We start from the raw sequence: 23,907 nt of genomic DNA on the forward strand, positions 1-23,907 counted from the left end.
ATCAAATAAAGCTAAGTAAATCTTTATTTTATTAGACAGCAGTAATATTCTGAATGTACATCAGAATTTTTTTTTGCTCTCCAAGTTTGATTTGGGTTGTCTTTGTTAACTGAGATGCATCATGTCAGAAAATCTATCTGCATCAGCCTAATCTGTTAATGGTAATTTGAGAGTAACACTTTTTCTTCCTGTACTAGCTGCAAAAATAATATAAATACATTATTTCAAGTTTTACAAAAATCCTACTGTTTTTAGATTTTACAAAAGGGAAATAATTCTATTGATTATATGAAGATTGTATCTCTTACAGAGTTTTAACAATGTGATTATTATGTTCCACTTATAAGCTGGCTACATAAGAAGAAAGAAAGTACCTATGATTTTGATTCCACTTGGGCCTAAGCCTAAATCACTTATGCAGACAACTATTTTATGGTATTTGTATGATATTCCAAGTATTTTTTCTAACCTTGTCTTTGAAAAGAAATTATTGCCCTTTGATTGCTCATAAGAATTATTTGCAATAGGGATCTGTAGCGTCTTATGCCACATCAAAAAAATGGGTATGTTCTTATGACTTAAGACTTCTATTTCTCTCTCCCTTCTCTGCATTCAGCTGTTCAAGGACCGAGTGTTATTTTCCGAACAGTGGAGGTCACATTACATAAAGAAGGCAATACCTTCGGTTTTGTAATACGAGGTAGGTGGTAGCTGGAAAATGTGAACCGTCAGATATTCTTGGAGAATTTGTCAATGAAATATTAGGAGTGAACTAGAAAATCATCCAAAAAACAACAACAACAACAAAAACAGATGTTTCTTTTTTTTTTATTTATTTGACAGACAGAGACACAGTGAGAGAGGGAACACAAGCAGGGGGACTGGGAGAGGGAGAAGCAGGCTTCCCGTGGAGCAGGGAGCCCGATGCGGGGCTCGATCCCGGGACCCTGGGATCATGACCTGAGCCAAAGGCAGACGCTTAACGACTGAGCCACGCGGGTGCCCACAACAGATGTTTCTAATGCATAAAGTCATCTTATAATATTTGCACCCACTGTTTTAAAAAATAAAGCAATGAGTGGGAATCAAAGTAGAATCCAAATGACCTAGATTTGTTTTCAGCCCATTAGTACAGACCAAGAAGTCACCATTTGTATACCTTATCAATTCATTTGTCCTACTGATTTATCACTTTTCAACGAATGTGTTTGCTTTCCCTGTATACTTTCCTGTATCTCCGAGTCAAAATGTTGATAAGTATGGCTTGATTTGATTTAATACACTAGGTGTAAGCAACCTTGTTTAAATTATTTTCTCCTGAAATACATTTTGTTATTGTAGCTTTCTAAAAATGGATTGAAGATAATCTAATCCCTGGGAACCTACGTGCATCAGCTTAATTTACTTTATTATGGGATGACATTAATAATAAAGATTTCAGGTGACTCCAAATTGTCTATAAAACCATTAATTCTGAGCTGTAATTCTGGCTTTTAATATTTTATTTTTCTTATTAGCAGTTTCACACCTTAAAGACTACAGAAAAACAGCTCATAATTCGTAGTGTGACAATAAAGTTCAATAGGGAACTATGTAGGCATCAAGGAATTTTTTTAACATTTCACATTTCTTGTTTTTTTGTGTTTTTACCTATAATATTTTATACTTCACCAGGGTCAAACTTTTATCCAAATTATTAAAACATTAGTGAAAATTAAGCATCTTAATAAACATACATGCAACAAGGAATAAAAGAAATGTGTTCACTTATATAGTTTTGTCTTAAATGACTAAGCTTTAAACATTGGATTCGATTCCGTGCCAATTATCTAGCAAATCAATCAGAGATTTATTAAGGACATGTCAACATGTCAGCAGAGGGCCAAGGACTGGGGAGTCATAAGACAGCTCCCTATCTGCAGGGAATTACAATCCAGTGAATTTAAGACATAAGTTGATAAAGTACCCAAGTGAGCAGTAGAGAAAATGGAAAATGAGGAACTCACTGCGTGATTTAGACCAGCAATTTATTACCTTTTTCTGACCAGCTCCTATTTTTAGATGGAGCATTTTACCTTAATCATTTACCTTAACCATTCCCACATTTCTGTGCAAGAGAACTAGATGAATATAATAAAAAGTCAGTATACAAGTAATTTTGGCCCAGAGGGTGGTAGATACAAATCTGTTTTTGCAATATAGGTATGATAGAGGGACACACTTGAATTACATGCCTACAAGCCTAATTATTGAAAAGCTGCAGTAAAAAATACTGCTGGTGCAAATATTCATTACTAGTTGCTGTATTAATCAATAACAAATCAAATTGCTAATGAAAGAGCTAAAACAACAGTAATTTATCATTAGGAACAAAAAAAGAATGGAAACATTTGAAATCTACAACCACCTCAAGACAACCGATGATATAATGTCAACAAAACACCCGTCCCACCATTTGCAGGAATTTAAATATCTGTATGTGCATGCAGAATGAAAGTTTTCTACTATAAGCCTAGAATACTACCTGGTATATCGTAGGCACTTAATAAATAAATGAATAAATAATTGAATGTTGCCTAGATTTGTGTGGACATAAACTTCTTAACATTAACACTGATTTTAAAACCTTAGTAATAATGAACCAATTTTGGTTTATGAGTACCACATTTTTGTAGGCTTTAAAAACTCCCTTAGTACATTAGTTGAATGTAAGTTTGTGCAATTTCGCATAATTTTTCATAAGAATCAAATAAAGCATTTATATTTTTAGATTAGTTTGAGGCCCACTTGAAGAGTCTTCCATGTTCAAAAGGTGGCCCCCACCCCTCCCTTCAGAATCTCGATTAATCACAAAAAGAGTTGCAGAATGAGAAAGTACTGTGGGTTAATGTTATCACGGCAGAGAAGACATCATGGCATCGATGGAATTTGAGCTAAAGTTATTTCAGTGAGAGTACCAGGACTTTTGGGAAGGAGGAGGACAATATCACAGATGGAACACATTCATTTAGAATTGGTGAATTTCTTCTTAACCAGTTAGAATGGGTGTTGGAACGATAAAGCAGGCTTTTACCTGATAAATGGAATTGCATTTCTAATGCTGTATGTCATAGGTTCTAAAACCTTGACTCCCCAAATGATAGAACCTGGCACCTATAGAATGAAAAATGATGTTCTGGGCTAAATCTTGCAGAGTTAAATTTCAGTTAATTCCCTTGCCACCAAGCTAAGGAAGATGGCTTGGAATAATAGGGAAAGCACTCTGCCACTAAGTTCCTTTTCACTTTGGGCAAGAAAACTTTCTCTATCAGTCATTCTCAACTAGAAAATTGTAGATCGGGTCTCCTCATCTAAAACATGGGGGAGCCCAATATTCGGGTTTGGTTTTGCATTGTGGCCCTGACATTGATATTTTCAAAAAGTATTCCAGGTGAATGATGCTAATGTGCAGCCAGGACTGAGAATACCACTGGTCTCTGGGTGGTCTCTGTTTTGCTTTGCAGCTCCAAACATCTAGAACCTAAGTGAATCACAAGCTAAATGTGGTTCCTTATTTCAAAAACTGATAAAATGTCACATATCGAAAAATTTAGAGCTATCTCACCTTTTGCCATGCATTCACTATTACGGATTTAAATGTAGACCAGATCAAAATTGTGGGAAGTTTTGTACTGTCTTCAGCCCCCATCATTTTCTAAATCAACATTCCTTCAGGAGAAAACAAATCTATCTTTTCATGATCACTTTGCAAAAGAGAAATTACATAATAGTATTTATATAAATATGGGTAAGCATGGGCTGTAATTTATTGTCATGATTTTCATTTTAAAATGCTTTTCTGAGGAAGTTGTGAATTTCCTATTGTAAGTAAGGAGGAACTTTGAAAGAAGCCATCAAACTGAGGGAAAGAGTGAGATACTGAAATGGAGTATAATCAGGCAGACTGAATAAATCATTTGTAATAGAAGTGAGCAGAAAGGAAGCATTTCCCTTCATCAGGAACAGTGAATGCCTTTTGATTTTCCTTTGAGGCTAGATTCTTTAAGTTGACCTCTCTACCTGTTCCAAGTTTGAGGAATGCCAGTCTGTGCTACCAGGCAGACGTTAGGGAAGGAATATTTGATGGTAATATTCATACTTATCAGATACTGGCAAACTAGGGACCACCAGGTAGGCAGCCATGATGGTGATGTATAAAGAAATCAGGTCAGATGCAGAATAGTTAAGAAAGTGGAGATGTCCAGCCTGAAGAAGATGAGACTTAGCAGGTGTATAATCACTGTTTTCAACTTTCAGAAAATGTTTCTTCTAGTAGAGAGCATCCATTTTTGTTTCACTGCTCTAAATAATAGAGCAAGGACCAGGAGATGAAAGTTGAAGGAAGACAGATATCAGATGAATAATTAGAAAGAAGCTTCTAACACCCCTACGTGTCCGAATGTGAAAGGGCTGCCTCGAACCTAATAAGTAGGCCAACTGGTGGGTCTCAAGAAGAGGTTGGGGAAGCACAGATTATGGAAGTTTTACAAAGGGGTCCTGGATTTAGAAGAGAATTTATAAAAAAAAAAATACCTTCCATCTTGAAGTTTTTCTGTTTCCAAGAATTCTTGAGCATAAATTGTCCTTATACAAAACTAAAATCTCCATTTAAGTGTTGCAGTTTTTTTAAATAGTCTGTCAAATTTGCCCCCAGTTTTTTGAACAGCCCAACTTTAATGGAACACACTCAGCCTCTTGAATTTTTTCTTTCTTGTTTTAGACACTTATATAGTTTTTCCCTCTTCAGTGTTTGCTTCCTTTATGTCAGGTTGTAGACCTACTCACCTGTATTATAGCCCAGGTTCATTGGCCCCAGGTATACCCACCTGCACTTTGTTCATAACTGACTGTTCTAATTAAGCTAGTACTCGTAAGTAGTTCATGCTCTTGTGACACTAGTTGTTAAATATTTTCTATGTCACCCTTGAATGCAGCCATATATTTATGGACAGGTGGAGACATTGTGACTCCAAAAGCGTATTCTATATAAAATGAGTAAGATTTTTGGAAAAAATTTACACGTTTTCCTCTACACATTAACAAAATATACTTTAGTTTCTCGGCTGGCATTTTGTAAGTGATTCTTTTTAATGGAAGCATTGCTAAGCTGTATTTCTTTCTTCCTTTCTTCCTTTCTTCCTTCCTTCCTTCCTTCCTTCCTTTCTTTCTCTTTCCTTCTTTCTTTCCTTCTTTCTTTCTTTCTTTCTTTCTTTCTTTCTTTCTTTCTTTCTTTCTTTCTTTCTTTCTTTCTTTCTTTCTTTCTTTCTGTCTTTCTTTTTTGCTAGGAGGAGCACATGACGATAGAAATAAATCTCGTCCAGTTGTAATAACATGTGTTCGTCCTGGAGGACCTGCTGACAGGTAAACTTCATCTCTCTGTGTCACTATCCAAATAGATTAAACAAAGCTGGGGAAAGCAAATATGTTGGAATGTGAAAACTGAAATTGTTTGGGCTGTGGAATCAGAAGAAAGAAGGTTTGACCCCAGACTCGACACTGAACTACCCTCCATGTTTGGCAAGTGACTTAACAGTTCTGAGCTCAGTTTCCTGCACTGTAAAATGTAGATAACAATACCTACCTTTCAAGGTCTTCAATTTTATCAAAGACTGGCTGATGCCTTGCAGGGGACCTATCATGCAGTAGGTACTTAATAAAAGGCGGCTGGCTTTTTTAAGGCAGGCACTTTACATGCATCATCTCCAAATGCTAATCTCCTAATCTGGAAAGATAGGTGGTGGCATTTTGATTGTGACTATTATCCACATTCTTAGGATTATTATTACCTTTTGATAATGATTATATATGTCAGAATGGAAGTGACTTTTTTTTAAGATTTTATTTATTTATCTGAGAGAGAGAGAGAGAGTATAAGATGAAGAGAAAGGCGGAGGGAAAAGCAGACTCCCTGCTAAGCAGGGAGCCCGATGCGGGGCTCAATCCCAGTCCTGAGATCATGACCTGAGCAGAAGGCAGACGCTTAACCTACTGAGCCACCCCAGCACCCCTGGAAGTGACTTTTAATAAAAGGGAAGGAGCGTTGTCAGTGTCTAGAGCTATCTCTTCCTTACTGATTTGAATATTTGAAAGGGCAGCTCCTTTAGCTTTCATATCATAAACATGATGGGGGGGGGTATTCCTAAGTAAACTCACAACTTAGCTGTCTCAGGAAATACTTGTCTTTGTATTACAATTTCCCACAGCAAAAGTCAATTCCATAAAGGCAGAAAACCACAACTCCTGCCATTCGATATTGCTGAGGGGTAGGAGAAAAATGCCCCAATTACCCCTGATTCTGTACTATGTTTCAAACAAGGATACAGATTTTAAACCTTTTCTTAGGCAATAGAAATAGTAATAATACATAGTATTAATTGAGCATGTAACCAACCACGTGCCAGGAAATGTCCTAAGTGCTTGGCAGACATTATTTTATTTTATCCTTACAACTGCCTACTAAATGAAATATTTTTTATCCACATTTACAGGTGATAAAACTGAGGTGCAGTATGGTTAAGTGACTTGCCAGCTGGCTTATACATGGAAGAGTTAGGATAGGAATTCAGGTTTATTTTCCTTCAAAACTCATGCTGTTACCTTCCTTTTCTAAAAAGTTTGTGTTTAATATAAAATAAGATACTGGTTTCTCCCCTGTGCTATAGTATGTTTGCCTTTGCAGAAGATAATACAAAGTCAAAATTTTTACAGACATCTTGCCTTTTTCCTTTCTTGGGCTTCTCTTGTGAATTATTCTTCTGGAAGTAAATAAGAATATTTTTGTTCCTTATTAATGTTTAGGTTGAGATTGACAAAAATGTCAGAAGCAGGCCACTAGTTTGTGAGCAACATATAACCAATTTAATTTCGGATGAAGTGGAATCTAAAAATTTAAGATAAAAATTTAGTCAAAATTCTTAGAGGATTATCTAGGTGAAGGATATTTAAGAGATTTTTATCCTTTTAAATCCTAAACTTGTAATCCCCGTTTGATTTTCTCATCTCCATGACCCTCCCTGAGGCAGGAAGACTATGATCTGGAAGGCTCCTTGGCTATATTTTAGTGGTGTCCCTCACGTCCTGAGGTATCTTCTTCTAGTGCCTGGAGCATCTGTGGTCACAGCGGAAAGAATAGTATTTCCCTGTCTCATAGGGAATATGAGACTGAATCAATTTAATGATTGCCAAAATGGCCTGATAAATCAGTAGGGAAATTTATAGACTAGGGAAATTTTTCGCCAGTGCTCCCTGTCCCACTTGCTTTCACCAGTAATAAATTGAATGGAATCAGCAGGCTTTTCTGCTCACCTGGCTTTGGAAAACTAGGTAAATGCTACTTTCTGGGCTCTAATAAATCAATTTGAGACATTTCGGCAAAAACCTAGAAAAGCAAAAACTGTGTGTTTGGTACTTTTGTGCCCCAAGAGTTAAGTGTGGGTGACTTGGTGGTTGACTAATGTGCAATTATTACCTTATTACTGACACTCATATTATAGCAATTTTCTGTTCAGGGTTACCTCTCTCCTCTCTTACTATCACACTCGATGCTTAAAAGGAAATGCAAATAGGATGGAGGGCTGAACCCGTGAAAGAACTGCTTTGGCTAAGTGACCATTAATGCTAAACCACATTAGGTTACGCTAATGAAGACCATTTCTCTGTTCTCCCTTCAGAGAGGGCACCATCAAACCTGGCGACAGGTTGCTCAGTGTGGATGGAATTCGGCTTCTCGGAACCACACATGCTGAAGCCATGAGCATTCTTAAACAGTGTGGACAAGAAGCAACACTGCTGATAGAATATGATGTCTCAGTGATGGGTATGTCAGAGTCCTGAGGTGGTGCTCACTAAGCTCTAGGTCATGTCATTGTCCATCCCTGATAAACCATTCTGGATTAAGAATGGACTGTTCTGTCCTCCTGCAACAGACAGAATTCCATCAATACTATATCATTAGTCTGTTGGGTTCAGGAAGAGGAGGTGAGTGGTACTTGTCAGCGATTTAGAGTTCTTGTGTCAATAGCTTCTATAATAAGGTCCTATTCTGTCAGAGTGTTTCACCTAGCTCTCAGTTCTTCTGTGTGGATTACCTTTGGGCAGCAAAGTATTTTCCCCTCCAAATCACAAAAATAGTATTATTAACTTAAGGGCTGGTACTTTGACTTTTACTACATGGAGACTAAGAAAAATAGGAGATGTCTTTCCTTCTTGTAACTTCACAGTAGGAAGCTCGCTCATCAGAATCAATAGAAATTACCAAGCATTTTATCATTAGATTTAGGAACAAAAAAAGAAAAGGGGACAGATAGAATCATTGATTAAAATCAGTGAGAATCATTGATTAAAAGAAAAATACCATTGAGTGTAGTGGGTTTTTTTTTTTAAATAGAATTGACACACAATGTTACATTAGTTTCAGGTGTACAATATAGTGATTTGACAAGTTCATATGTAATGCTGTGCTCACCACAAGCATAGCTCCCATCTGTCACCATAGAATGCTACTAGAGTACCAATAACTATATTCCCTATGCGTGCCTTTCATTCCCATGACCTATTCATGCCATAACTAGAAACTTCTATCTCCCACTCCCCTTTACCCATTTTGCCCACCCACCCCCACCTTTTCGCCTCTGGCAACCATCAGTTTGTTCTCTGTATTTATAGGCCTGATTCTGCTTTTTATTTATTCATTTGTTCGGTTTTTTTAGATTCCACATATGAGTGAAATCATATGGTATTTGTCTTTCTCAGTCTGACTTATTTCACTTAGCGTAATACCCACTAGGTCCATCCATATTGTCTCAAATGGCAGAATCTCACCCTTTTTTATGGCTGCATCATATAACACACCTTCCTTATCTATTCACCTATCAATGGACACTTAGGTTGCTTCCATATCTTAGCTATTGTAAATAATGTTGCAATAAAAATAAAGGTGCATATATCCTTTCAAGTTAGTGTTTTTGTTTTCTTTAGGTAAAAACCCAATAGTGGAATTATTGGACCATATGGTATAGCAATTTTTAATTTTTTGAAGAACCCCCATTCCAAAGCACCAATTTACATTCCCACCCACAGCGCATGAGGATTCCTTATCTTCCACATCCTCACCAACACTTGTTATTTCTTGACATTTTTATTTTAGCCATTCTGACAGATGGTAAGATGATATTTCATTGTGGTTTTGATTTGCATTTCCCTAGTGATTAGTGATGTCGAGCATCTTTTCATGTTTCTGTTTGTATCTGAATGTCTTCTTTGGAAAACAGTCTATTCAGTTCTTCTGCCCATTTTTAATTGGATTGTTTGGTTTTTCGGTGTTGGGTTATAGAAGTTCTTTACACATTTTGGATATTAACCCTTTTTCAGATATATCATTTGCAAATCTTCCCCCATTTAGTAGGTAGCCTTTTTTGTTGTTGTTGATGGTTTCCTTTGCTGTGTAAAAGCTTTTTATTTTGATGTAGCCCCAATAGTTTATTTTTGTTTTTGTTTCCCTTGCCTTAGGAGACCTATCTAGCAAAATGTAGTGTAGTATTCTTTCTTTCAGTAATGCTTCCAATGGAAATTAGTTCTATTTCTACACTCACAACTATGGTAAAACTTGGAAGATATACTCTTCTGGATTTTAAATGTTACAAGAGAGCCAAAGTTTTGTGTAATGTTAACTAAGGCAGAAAAATTATGAGATAATGAATTGGAACTTAAAATTGAAACTAAATCATGTTGTTAGTACTTCTTACAATTATCAGACATGATTATCTGACTGGATTTTACATGTAAGTTTTATACTGGTGAACTGTAGCAGAGATAAAGAGACTGTTCTATAACTGCAAACTCCTTTATTTCCCACTCTGTATGATTCATGTAGAACAGTGTTGCTTGAAAGTGTTAATATGTCTACTGGCCTGAAATGTTTTAATGAGGTATGAGGTTTCTGAAAAGATTTAAAGTATGAGATTTAAGGAGTTCTTAGCAGAATAAACCGTATAATATGCCCTTGAGATGGAAAATTCAGAAATAAATGAACTTTCCTCCCTCGTCTTTCTCTTATATCCTCTCCCTCCTTCTTTTCTTTTTCTTTCTCTTTTGTTACATAGTTTTGAATTAGATTTGGAGTTAGGTGATTTGGGCTCGGTTTTCACTCCACTGATATCTAGCTGTTAATTTGGACCATGTTACTTATTTCCCTATGCCTTAGTTACCTCATTTGTCAAATGGGGACTAGCAAAACCTATTTTAAAGTTAGTTGTGAGTCAAAATAAAATTATACAGTAAAATATATTTTAAATGATGATACAATATATTATTAACATTAAGCATTGAAACAGATGTTTAACATATTTAATCATTCATTCAGTCCACAAATATTTATTGGGCTAAGTGGCAGGTATCAAAATACAGGAGTCCTGTAAACAAAACAGACTTAGTCCCTGCCCTTATGAAGTTTGCAGTAGATGGGAAGGACAGACAGTAAACAAGAACTTGATCAAACAAACACTCATGAAGTGTGATCATTACCTGCTATAAAGGGCATGAACTGGATTCTGTGATAGGGAATAAAGGAAGGTACAGGTGAGAGTTAGCAGATGCCAATAAGGTAGTCAGTGAAAAGGTGACATGTGAGCTAAAACCTAAAGGCTTAAAAGGAACCAGCTCCCAAACTGAAGACAATAGTCTATAGGGCCTGAGCACTCTACCTCAAAGAGACATCTCCCATGGGGATGGACACCGCTTCAAAGGAAATTCCTCCATGTTCCATTATTGCCAGAGTCAGGAGGGGATGGGGTGACCTATCTGTCCACCTTCACCCCAATTCACACATTCTGAATGATGTTTGACAGTTTCCACACTTCAGAGTTCTCAAATAGCCCCCTAATATAGGGGAAAGTGGGCCATCAGGAAGGAAACATATTAAAAAGTCTCTAAGTTGCTAGATATAAGATCAGTATACAAAAATCAGTTGCATTTCTTTATACCAGTCAAAAACAAAGTTAAAACTTTAAGATACCATTTATAATAGCAATAAAAAGGAATAAATATAACAAAAGTTGTGTGTACCCATTACATAGATATAGATATATAGATATGGATATAGGCATATACATTAAGAAATACTTAAATGAAGATCTATGTCACATTATTGAATGGGAAGTCTTAATAACTAAGAGATGTCATTTCTGTCAAATGCATCCATAAATTCAATTCTATTCAAAATCTTAAAAGGATCTTTGGGGGGACCTTAATAAGGTATTTCTGAAATGTACATGGAGTAAGAAAGGTAGGAGGAGGAAAACAGCCAAAATGTTTTTGAAACAATAGGAAAGCAGAAAAACTTGTTCTACCCAATATCAAGACTCATTCTAAAATGGTGCCGTTAAGTCTATGTAATATTAGCCATGGGATAATAAAGAGATCAATGGAAGAGAATGGAATACCTAGAAACAAACCACTGTGGATATGGAAACAAAGGTATAGTCTTACATCTGTTGGGAAAGGTTGAACTAGTCACTATATGATGCTGGGGCAATTAGTTAGCCACATGGGAAAAATTCTATTAAATTCCTACTTCATACCCCACTCAAAAATAAATGCTGTGTTTGCATAACCATTTCCCAATAAAGTGCTATTACAAATAACTGGAATGAATATCCTTTTACCCAAATCTTTGTATTTCTGATTTTACTGAAGTATGTAGTTCTTATTTAAATATTTGGCATGTCATTCTAAATTGTCCTCCAGAAAGGTTATACTATTTTATATTACTACCAGCAATGTTTTAAGTGTAATTACCTCACCAGAGCTTGTCAACATTGGATATTATCATTTTTAATCTTTCTGGTTTGTTAAGTGAAAATTGCATTTATATTTTAATTTACTATTAAAAAATTTCTAGTACAAGTGAACATTTTTTCATATGACCACTAGCCAATTTCATTTCTTATTGTATGCTTATGTCCTTTAGTCATTTTTCTATTGGATATGCTCTTAATTTTTTTATTGGTTTGTATAAACTATATATTAAGGACATTCCTCCTTATCAGTTTCTTGAAAATTGTCAGTAGTTTATTTCTCCTTTTGGACATATTGAAGTTTTTTGTTTTTTTTTTTGATTCAGCATTTTTCTTAGAATTTAAATATTTTTTTCCTAAATAGTTACCTAATATCCCAATCATTTAATAAAGAATCTATCACATATCCACTGATTTTTAATTTTTTAAATCATATATTAAATTATTAAATATACTAACCTCTACATGGGGCTAGTTGTTCTGATCCCTGTATCTAGTTTCACACCATAATTCAGGATCAGACTTTTGAATAGAAGTCTTAGCATAAGAGCTCTTAATTACCATAAAAGGACACACATTTATATCTGGAAAAATTATCTATATACTACATCTGTTGTATTATTCTAAGCCTTGTTAACTTCATATAGCAAATGAGCAAACTTTGGATTTTTCAATTTCTTTTTTTTTTAATTTCTTTTTAAATTCCTTTTTCTCTCTTTTCTTCTTTTCACCTCTCTTGTACCCACTTGCTTATTGTCTCAACTTTTTCTCTCCCACTCTGTTCCTCACTGTCAATCCTCCACTCTTCCCCCTTTCCTTTCCAGCCACCCAGTTCTTTTTCATGTTCTGCTGTCAGTTTCTCACTTGTCAGTACTACTCTATTCTGTCTTACTTGGATGTTTTTCTAATATTCCCTATAGTCATTATCTTTTTTCTCTTTTTGTCTTTCTTGCTTTTTTCCATTCCTGTTCTCCTAATTTGGGTTAAGATAGGATTAGGTATCCATAAGGTCAAATAATTGAGAATGACAATTTGAGGAAAGGGAAGTAAAAAGGGTGCCTTAGAATATGGGATTCTCTCAATAAAAATTGTTCATCAAATATTAATGGAAACTTTCTTTTATAACAAAAACACATTTTTCCCTTTTTTGTAATACTCTTTCTTTTGCAACTTTTGGAGCTTTTCTTCCTCAAAAGGAATAAAATGAGTTTTTACACAACACGGCCTGTTTACACTAAGAGGCCCAATTAGCATTTCAAACTCTGTGTAAGTAAAATTCCCATTAAAAAATAGTTTACCACTATGTTTTTTGTGAAAAAAATTGTTAACATTCATAGAATTAATATTCAATAAACCAAAAAAAAATCAAATTTTTAACAGGATCTGAGCAGAAAAGGATTTTTTAATGGGAAAATATTCAGTCAACCAGAACTTTGATACCAAAGACACTGATATTTTCTTTGTTGAATATAAGAATTAAACATGTTCTATATCCCTTAAGACTTTAGGTCAGGTACTGGTCTAAAGATTATCAATTCTTTTAATACATAATATATTCATCAAATCCTAATGGAAAATGTGTTGAGATAGGCATTAGATTATATTGATTCCTATTTTGTACCTTTTACCAATCTCCCTTGATCTTAGACTCAATGACTTCATTTGTTTGTATAATCTTTTCCTTCTATAAAATAAGAATGTTGATATTTACCCTATTCAGCTCATTAAGATACTAAAGTCCTCAATAATTAAACATTTTTTTTCCAATGATTTTTTAAAATTTTATTATGTTACGTTAGTCACCATACAATACATCATTAGTTTTTGATGTAGTGATCCACGATCCATTGTTTTCGTATAACACCAGTGCTCCCTGCAGTACATGGCCACCTTAATACCCATCACCGGGCTAACCAATCCCGCCTACCCCCTCCCCTCTAAAACCCTGTTTGTTTCTCAGGTGCATAGTCTCTCATGGTTCATCTCTCCCTCCAATTCCCCCTGCCCTCATTTTTCCCTTCCTTCTCCTAGTGTCCTCCATGCTATTCCTTATGTTCCACACATAAGTGAAACCATATGATAATTGACTTTCTCTGCTTGACTTATTTCACTTAGCATAATCTCCTCCAGTCCCATCCATGTTGATGTAAAAGTTGGGTATTCATCCTTTCTGATGGCTGAGTAGTATTCCATTGTATCTATGGACCACATCATCTTTATCCATTCATCTGTTGAAGGGCATCTCGGCTCTTTCCACAGTTTGGCTATTGCGGACATTGCTGCTATGAACATTGGGGTGCATGTGGCCCTTCTTTTCACTACATCTGTGTCTTTGGGGTAAATACCCAGAAGTGCAATTGCTGGGTCATAGGGTAGCTCTATTTTTAAATTTTTGAGGAACCTCCACACTGTTTTCCAAAGTGGCTGTACCAACTTGCATTCCCACCAACAGTGTAAGAGGGTTCCCCTTTCTCCACAACCTCTCCAACATTTGTTGTTTCTTTCCCTGTCCATTTTTGCCATTCTAAATGGTGTAAGGTGGTATCTCAGTGTGGTTTTGATTTGAATTTCCCTGATGGCTAATGATGATGAACATTTTTTCATGTGTCTATTAGCCATTTGTATGTCTTCTTCAAAGAAGTGTCTTTTCATATCGTCTGCCCACTTTTTGACTTGATTATTTGTTTTTTGGGTGTTGAGTTTGAGAAGTTCTTTATAGATCTTGGATACCAGCCCTTTGTCTGTGGTGTCATTTGCAAATATCTTCTCCCATTCTGTGGGTTGCCTCTTTGTTTTGTTGACTGTTTCCTTTGCTGTGCAGAAGCTTTTTATCTTGATGAAGTCCCAAAAGTTCATTTTTGCTTTTGTTTCACTAGCTTTTGCAGATGTATCTTGAAAGAAGTTGTTGTGGGCGTTGTCAAAGAGGTTACTGCCTATGTTCTTCTCTAGGATCTTGAGGGATTCCTGTCTCACATTGAGGTCTTTCATCCACTTTGAGTTTATCTTTGTGAATGGTGTTAGAGAATGGTCGAGTTTCATTCTTCTGCATGTGGCTGTCCAATTTTCCCAGCACCATTTATTGAAGAGACTGTCTTTTTTCCATTGCATGTTTTTTCCTGCTTTGTCAAAGATTATTTGACCATAGAGTTGAGGGTCCATATCTGGGTTCTCTATTCCGTTCCATTGGTCTGTATGTCTGTTTTTGTGCCAATACCATGCTGTCTTGGTGATCACTGCTTTGTAATATAGCTTGAAATTGGGCAACCTGATGCCCCCAGCTTTGTTTTTCTCTTTCAACATTTCCTTGGTGATTCGGGGTCTTTTCTGATTCCATACAAATTTTAGGATTGTTTGTTCCAGCACTTTGAAAAATGTCATTGGAATTTTGATCGGGATGGCATTAAAGGAATAGATTGCTCTGGGTAGCATAGACATTTTAATTATGTTTGTTCTTCCGATCCATGAGCATGGAATGTTTTTCCATCTTCTTGTGTCTTCTTCAATTTCTTTCTTGAGTGTTCTGTAGTTCCTAGAGTATAGATCCTTTACCTCTTTGGTTAGGTTTATTCCGAGGTATCTTATGGTTTTTGGTGCTATTGTAAATGGAATCGTTTCTCTAATTTCTCTTTCTACAGTTGCGTTGTTAGTGTATAAGAAAGCAACTGATTTCTGTGCATTGATTTTGTATCCTGCCACATTACTGAATTGCTGGATGAGTTCTCGTAATTTGGGGGTGGAGTCTTTTGGGTTTTCCACATAAAGTATCATGTCGTCTGTGAAAAGAGAGAGTTTGACTTCTTCTTTGCCAATTTGAATACCTTTTATTTCTTTTTGTTGTCTGATTGCTGTTGCTAGGACTTCTAGTACTATGCTGAACAACAGTGGCGAGAGTGGGCACCCTTGATGTGTTCCTGATCTTAAGGGAAAGGCTCTCAGCTTTTCCCCATTGAGGATGATATTCGCTGTGGGTTTTTCATAGATGGATTTTATGAACTTGAGGAATGTTCCCTCTATCCCTATACTCTGAAGAGTATTAATCAGGAAAGGATGTTGTATTTTGTCAAATGCTTTTTCTGCATCAATTGAGAGCACCATATGGTTCTTCTCCCTCCTCTTATTAATGTGTTCTAACACACTGATTGATTTGCAAATGTTGAACCACCCTTGCATCCCAGGGATAAATCCCACTTGGTCGTGGTGGATGATCCTTTTAATGTATTGTTGGATCCTATGAGCTGGGATTTTGTTGAGGATTTCGGAATCCATATTCATCAGAGATATCAGTCTGAAATTCTCCTTTTTGATGGAGTCTTTGCCTGGTTTGGGGATTAAGGTAATGCTGGCCTCATAGAATGAGTTTGGAAGTTTTCCTTCTGTTTCTATTTTTTGAAACAGCTTCAGTAGAATAGGTATTATGTCTTCTTTGAATGTTTGGTAGAATTCCCCAGGGAATCCATCAGGCCCTGGACTCTTGTTTTTTGGGAGGTTTTTGATCACTGCTTCAGTCTCGTTACTGGTTATTGGCCCATTCAGGTTGTCAGTTTCTTCCTGTTTCAGTCTTGGCAGCTTCCTGTTTCAGTCTTGGCAGCTGAAAGGCCTCCATTTCATCCAGATTGCTCAGTTTATTAGCATATAGTTGTTGATAATAAGTTCTAATAATTGTTTATATTTCCTTGGTGTTAGTCGTGATCTCTCCCCTTTCATTCATAATTTTATTAATTTGGGTCCTTTCTCTTTTCTTTTGGATAAGTCTGGCCAGGGGTTTATCGATCTTATTAATTCTTTCAAAGAACCAACTTCTAGTTTCGTTGATCTGATCTACTGTGTTTCTGGTTTCTAATTCATTGATCTCTGCTTTAATTTTAATCATTTCTCTTCTAATGCGTGGCTTAGGCATCGTTTGTTGCTTTTTCTCTAGTTCTTCAAGGTGTAGAGTTAGTTGGTGAATTCGGGATTTTTCTGTGTTTTTGAGTGATGCTTGGATGGCTATGTATTTCCCCCTTAGGACCGCCTTTGCAGTATCCCATAGGTTTTGGACTGATGTGTTTTTGTTCTCATTGATTTCCATGAATTGTTTAAGTTCTCCTTTGATTTCCTGGTTGACCCAAACATTCTTGAGCAGAGTGGTCTTTAGCTTCCAAGTGTTTGAATTTCTGCCAAATTTTTTCTTGTGATTGAGTTTTAAGGCATTGTGGTCTGAGAATATGCAGGGAATAATCTCAATCTTTTGGTATCAGTTGAGACCTGATTTGTGACCCAGTATGTGGTCTATTCTGGAGAAAGTTCCATGTGCGCTCGAGAAGAATGAGTATTCTGTTGTTTTAGGGTGGAATGTTCTGTAAATATCTATGAGGTCCATCTGATCCAGTGTATCATTCAAAGCTCTTGTTTCCTTGTTGATTTTCTGCTTAGATGATCTGTCCATTGCTGAGAGTGGAGTATTGAGGTCTCCTACAATTAAGGTATTGTTATCAATATGACTCCTTATTTTGGTTAACAGTTGGCTTATGTAGATGGCTGCTCCCCTGTTGGGGGCATAGATATTTACAACTGTTAGATCTTCTTGTTGGATTGACCCTTTAAGAATGATATAGTGTCCTTCTGTGTCTCTGATTACAGACTTTAGTTTAAAATCTAATTTGTCTGATATAAGAATTGCTACCCCCAGCTTTCTTTTGAGGTCCGCTGGCATGGAAGATGGATCTCCATCCCTTCACTTTCAGTCTGGATGTATCTTTAGGTTCAAAGTGAGTCTCTTGTAGGCAGCATATGGATGGGTCCTGTCTTTTTATCCAACCTGCAACCCTGTGCCGTTTTATGGGAGCATTTAGGCCATTCACGTTGAGAGTGATTATTGAAAGATATGAATTAACTGTCATCGTGTTGCCTGTGAAGATGTTGTTTTTATAGATTGTCCCTGTAAATTTCTGTTGTTTATCACTCTTGGGGTCTTTCTCCTTTTATAGAACCCCCTCTTAATATTTCTTGCAGGGCCGGCTTGGTGGTCACATATTCTTTCAGCTTCTGCCGGTCATGTAAGCTCTGCACCTCTCCATCCATTCTAAATGAAAGCCTTGCCGGATAAAGTATTCTTGGCTGCATGTTCTTCTCATTTAGTACCCTGAATATGTCTTGCCAGGCCTTTCTGGCTTGCCAGGTCTCTGTGGATAGGTCTGACGTTATTCTGATGTTCCTCCCTCTGTACGTAAGGACTCTCTTCCCCCTAACTGCCCTTAAGATGGTTTCCTTGGTTCTAAGATTTGCAAGTGTTACTATTACATGCCGGGGTGTTGGCCTGTTTTCCTTGATCTTGGGAGGGGTCCTCTCTGCCTCTAGGATGCGAATGTTTGTTTCATTCCCCAGATTAGGGAAGTTCTCAGCTACGATTTGCTCAAATACATCTTCTAGTCCTCTCTCTCTCTCCACTCCCTCCGGGATTCCAATTATTCTGACATTGGAACGCTTCATGGTGTCACTTATTTCTCTGATTCTATTTTCATGGATTCTGAGTTGTTTTTCCCTGGCCTCCTCTTTTCCCTTTTTATCTATTATATTGTCTTCCAGGTCGCTTATTCGTTCTTCTGCCTCAGTTACCCTAGCTGTTAGGTTATCTAGATTGGATTGGATCTCATTGATAGCATTTTTAAGTTCTGCCAATTCAGCTTTCATTTCTGCCCTTAGAGACTCTATGTTGCCATTAATTGATTTCTCCATTCTAGCCATTGTCTTCACAATTGCTAGCCTGAATTCCATCTCCAACATCTTGGTTATATCTGCATCCATTTGTAAATCTGCAGCATAAGTCATAATCTCTGAGTCTTTTCTATTTTGGGGGCTCCTCCTCCTAGTCATTCTGTTGATGGGTGTTTGAGGGAATGTATAGAGTCCAAATTATTGACCAGAACCCAAGCAAGATGCACCTGTTTTATTGGGACCTTAGGGTTGCTGGCCTCTTGTTTTCCCAGCCTGTCTTCTGGGGGAGGGGCCTGCCGCACTGTTACTCAGGCAACCCTGTTTGGGCGGAGTTGCCCTGCCCCCCTGTGGCGGGGGATGGGCTCAGCGGGAATCAGTTTTGGGGGCTTTTGTTCTCTGGCGGCTTTCCCTGGCGGCTTTCCACATCTCTTCCGCGAGTCAGAGCAGAAGAGACCGTTTCCAACCCTCTGCCTCAGAGCGGAGAGACTGCAGTCTGTTCTTCAGTGAACTCTCCAGGCCACACCATCTCCGTTTCTGTCCCTGCTGCTATAAACTGCAGCGTCCTGGGTTGTGCGCCCCTCCGCAGCGCCCCCATTCCTGCCTCCAGGTCGGGGCACAGCTCTGCCCTTTGTGCTTCTAAAACCACCAGCTGCCCCCAGATCACACGTGCGACCCCACCACTGAGGGTTTCCGTCCGGGGGCTGAAGTTTGCAGGCGCGACCCCGCCACTCCAGGTTTCCGTTCCGGGGGCTGCCCTAAAGTCCTTTCCCCGCCACTACCAGTCTGCGAGTCTGTGCCCCATCCCCAGTGATCGAGGCTGTCGCTCACCGGCGGTGTAGGATCCCCACGTCCAGGCACCCTCCCGCTGCCATTTATCCTCCGATATCTGCCCACAGAATCACAGCTCTCCGCTTCGTACCTTGAAACCAACCGCCTGCGATATTCTGTTTGTAAAGATCCAGATCTTCTTTTTTTTTTTTTTTTTTTAAGATTTTATTTATTTGCGAGAGAGAGAATGAGAGACAGAGAGCATGAGAGGGAGGAGGGTCAGAGGGAGAAGCAGACTCCCCGCCGAGCAAGGAGCCCAATGTGGGACTCGATCCCGGGACTCCAGGATCATGACTTGAGCCGAAGGCAGTCGCTTAACCAACTGAGCCACCCAGGCGCCCAAGATCCAGATCTTCTTACATCTCAGGCTGGTTTCATGGGTGCTCAGAGTGGTCTGGTAGATGGTCTGGGTGTTATACGAAAACAATGGATCGTGGATCACCACATCAAAAACTAATGATGTATTGTATGGTGACTAACATAACATGATAAAATTTAAAAAAATAAAAAATAAATAAAATGCAGGAAAAAAAAAGTATAGGTTTATTGGATCTTGGCTGTGCATTTCATTTCTTCAGAATATCAAGATTAAGATATAACACTTCACCAGTGACTTCTGAGTCACAAGTACCAAGAGGAAATTGGCCACTATTTGTACGTTCTAATTAGTTTCTTCCAGATGATCTCAATGTACTGGAAACTGAGTTTTTCAAGGGCTGCTAGAAGTATTTATGACACACATGCTTCTTTGTGGGAGACCAGCATAACCTCCACTTCACAGACAATTTCATAAAGAGTTTTCTACATAAAAAAGTCTAATTTTCAAATGGCAACAGCCATTTATTTGGAATGTTATTTTTCTAAGATAAAAGGTAGATTTCCTTATAACTTTTTTTATCTAAAAAAATGAATTTTTGCAGAATACTCTTATTCCTACTCATCTAGTTCTCTTTTACATATTCAAACTCAGAGCCACTTGTCATATGTTTATGGACACAAAAGAAGTGGGGGAGGAGAGAGTTACCTTAAATTAGAAAAGGTATGTTTTTTATTTTATATTACTAGATTATAATAGATGTGTTTTTAACTTTACTTTTATATTATAGTACAAGATGCAAATAGGAAAGTGCTGAAATCTTATTTTTACACCTTGTTGAATTTTCACTCGTATATTCTCCACTCAGGTCAAGAAATAGAACATAGGGGCGCCTGGGTGGCTCAGTCGTTAAGCGTCTGCCTTTGGCTCAGGTCATGGTCCCAGGGTCCTGGGATCGAGCCCCGCATCGGGCTCCCTGCTCCGCGGGAAGCCTGCTTCTCTCTCTCCCACTCCCCCTGCCTGTGTTCCCTCTCTCGCTGTCTCTCTCTGTCAAATAAATAAAACCTTTTAAAAAAATTAAAAAAAAAAAAAGAAATAGAACATAACTGTTATCACCAAAAATTCCACTCTGTCTCCACCCAATCACTACTCCATCTCTTTCCTCAGTGTAACCCCATCTTGACTTCATAAACCATAAATTTATTATTTTCCTGATTCTTGAACTGTATATAAATGGAATCATATAGTATATTTCTTTGGCATTGGGTTTCTCTTATCCAACAGTATGTTTGTGAGGTGCACTCCTACTGTTACCTGTAACAGCAATTCATCTTTTTAATTGTCATTATGTATTCCATTATAACAATAGATCACAATTTAGCCCTTCCTGTTGATCATTTGGGTATTTTCCAGTTTATACTCTTATAAATAATGCTACTATGAACATTCTGGAATATGTCTTTGAGTGAACAGATATATGCATTTCTCTAAGGTTATGCCTAGGAGTGGAAATGCTAGGCCATAAGTTACATTTATGCTCAGCTTTAGTAGATAGTGCTAAACAGTTCTTCGAAGTGGTCATACCAGTTTTCATTTCCACTAACAGTTTTGCTTCCTTTCACACCTTCACCAGCCCTTGACATGGTCATTCCTTTTCATTTTAACCATTCTGAGAGTGTGTGATGGTATCTCTTTGTGGCTTTAATGTCTATTTCCAGATGAATAAGGATGTTGGGCACCTTTTCATTATTGGCCATCTGGATATCTTCCTTTGTGATGTGTTTGTTCAAGTCTTTTAATCTATTTTTTTCTTCTGTTAGGAAACTCTATCATTATGAATTTATGTGAGTTCTTTGTACATTATATACACAAGTCCTATTTTAGGGTTTCAACCCTATATAGGGTTACAAATTAACCCTAACTACTACATGGAAAATAAATGCCAAAAATTGGTAGATTTAAGCTGTAGCATTCCAAGAAACTGCTTGGTTGCTTTTTGGAAATGTCCTAAGATTTAGACATACAGAAGACTAAAGGAGGATGTAAAATTCCATCTAGTTTGTTCTACCGTATTCATCTACCAAATCCAATCTCGTCATTGGATTTTAGTCCTATATTAGTATTAGCTATTTCTATATAGCAAAATGTTCGTATTGACTAGTGCTAGGGAGCAAAATATCACAAACTAGTGGCTTAAAACTACAACTATTTGTCATCTTACATGTTTGGCAGAGTAATAGAGATGAGAGCTGAGATGTTCAGCCTAATTCAGCATGGCCCACTCTTGGTCCCTCTCATCTGAGCCACTCTTGATTCCCCATTCTGCTCCCTACTGGGACTGCCTTCTCATGCTTATTACACCCTGATTCTTCCCTTGGGCTTGACAGCAGATATGTGCCTAGAAAGCTCATCCTGAGTAAGTTAGTTTTTAGTTTCTGGGTCTCTAAAGTAATGTGGATAGTCTGATTTTAGTGTAAGAGGTACTCATTCACATTTTTAAATAACTCAGTAACACTAATGTAAAAACATAAAATACTGCAGAATATCAATCAGGAGTTCACTCCTTCTAGGAGTTCAGTGTTACATTAGGTACTAAGGAGATGGGTCGTGGTATCAGAGTAGGAATAATATAGGTTAGCAATTTAATATCTACCTTTTTGACAAGAGCCCATTTTACTATATTTTAGGTGATATCTATTGTGATAGACTCAGAAGGGTCTTTTAAGTATTTTGGACCGCTATTCCTCACTTGTGACATGAGGGGACTAGACCACATCATCTCAAAGCTTCTTCTAGCTCTAAAATTCTGGGTCTTTGAATTTAGTAACTTCTCATGAAAGATTTAAGAAGTTATTACCACTTCTTTTTTTTTTTAAGATTTTATTTATTTTTTGACAGAGAGAGACAGGCAAGAGAGGGAACACAAGCAGGGGGAGTGGGAGAGGCAGAAGCAGGCTTCCCGCTGAGCAGGGAGCCCGATGCGGGGCTCGATCCCAGGACCCTGGGATCATGACCCGAGCCAAAGGCAGACGCTTAACAACTGAGCCACCCAGGTGCCCCGTTATTACCTCTTCTCTTCTCAATGATGTAACTCCAAAGCAGAATACTATAAACGAAAATAGTTTAAAATAGCATTTAACTGTAGTTCGAACTGAACTAAAATGGTTACAGCTAAAACACTATCTAAAAAGGAAACTTGGTCATTTCCCTTGTTAATCAGAACAAACCCAGCAATCTCATTGACAATTACAATTTCTCTGAGATTTCTTCCCAGCATTTCTATAATAGGCATCAGGCCAAGTTGCTACTGTGAAGCCATTATCCGCAAGAATTTTGATCTTGGCATTCTGAGACATTAATAAATTAATGGAAACTGGGTTAAATTCCCTCAATTTTAGATTGAATATTATGCTTCTAAAATTAAACATGTCCCTTAAGGGGAAATTAGCTCTTTAATTTTAGTGTGTTTTAGAAAAATGAAAAACTGACTGAATTCTGTCAGGGGAAATCTCTTTGCATAGTTTCTTTAAGGTCATGTACATCTATTAGGTAGACCAGAATTGCACTTCCTTTTAAAAGGGTAGCAGATAAGCGCTTCTATCAATCACAAGGTCAGTTCTTGGCCATTTTTTTGAAGTACTACCCAAGTACTGATCAAGATTACTTTTCTCTGTGATTGGATACTAAGTTTTTAATTCCTTGCTGTCAGATGAGCACCAAACCATCTTTTACTGGGGAAAAACTATTCTTCTTTGTATCTTTTCATATCTTTATACTTTCTGTTAACCTTTACATATAACTATAGGCGATAACTTCCAAAGAAACAGAAGGCCACAAACTCCCTGTGAGACATGAAGCCTCTTTCCTCCATATTTTAGTTACCTTTGTTCAACAGCATCCACTTCAGTGCCTGCTATAGTAAAATTATTATTTTTTTAGTATTATTTATGGTATACTATTCCACTCCTAGGTATATAATTAAAAGAAATTAAGGGGCGCCTGGGTGGCTCAGTCGGTTAAGCATCTGCCTTCAGCTCGGATCATGATCCCGGGGTCCTGGGATCGAGCCCCGCATCAGGCTCCCTGCTCCATGGGAAGCCTGCTTCTCCCTCTCCCACCCCCACCCTCGCTTGTGTTCCCTCTCTCGCTGTGTCTCTCTCTGTCAAATAAATAAATAAAATCTTTTAAAAAAAAAATAGGAAATAGAAAAGCCAGAAGGTTTTCACCTGATCTCTATGA

The 23,907-nt window shown here is 37.5% G+C and overlaps 1 protein-coding gene across 10 annotated transcripts in view; it reads left to right on the forward strand.

The window, feature by feature from the left end:
* The window catches only part of GRIP1 (glutamate receptor interacting protein 1), a 661,409-nt gene that overhangs the window by 515,739 nt on the left and 121,763 nt on the right, over positions 1–23,907 (forward strand). For 9 of the 10 annotated variants that reach the window (XM_064590931.1, XM_064590925.1, XM_064590927.1 and 6 more), the window contains 3 exons: positions 617–700; positions 5,325–5,400; positions 7,710–7,855. In XM_064590931.1, coding sequence (XP_064447001.1) covers positions 617–700; positions 5,325–5,400; positions 7,710–7,855 — 306 coding nt within the window. The remainder of the gene's footprint in view (positions 1–616; positions 701–5,324; positions 5,401–7,709; positions 7,856–23,907) is intronic. The other variant, XM_064590933.1, reaches the window with a different exon arrangement.

This window comes from Mirounga angustirostris, unplaced genomic scaffold (genome assembly GCF_029215605.1).
Source record: "Mirounga angustirostris isolate CCGP_5_RB_7025 unplaced genomic scaffold, mMirAng1.0.hap1 SCAF_5, whole genome shotgun sequence".
Lineage (NCBI taxonomy): Eukaryota > Metazoa > Chordata > Mammalia > Carnivora > Phocidae > Mirounga > Mirounga angustirostris.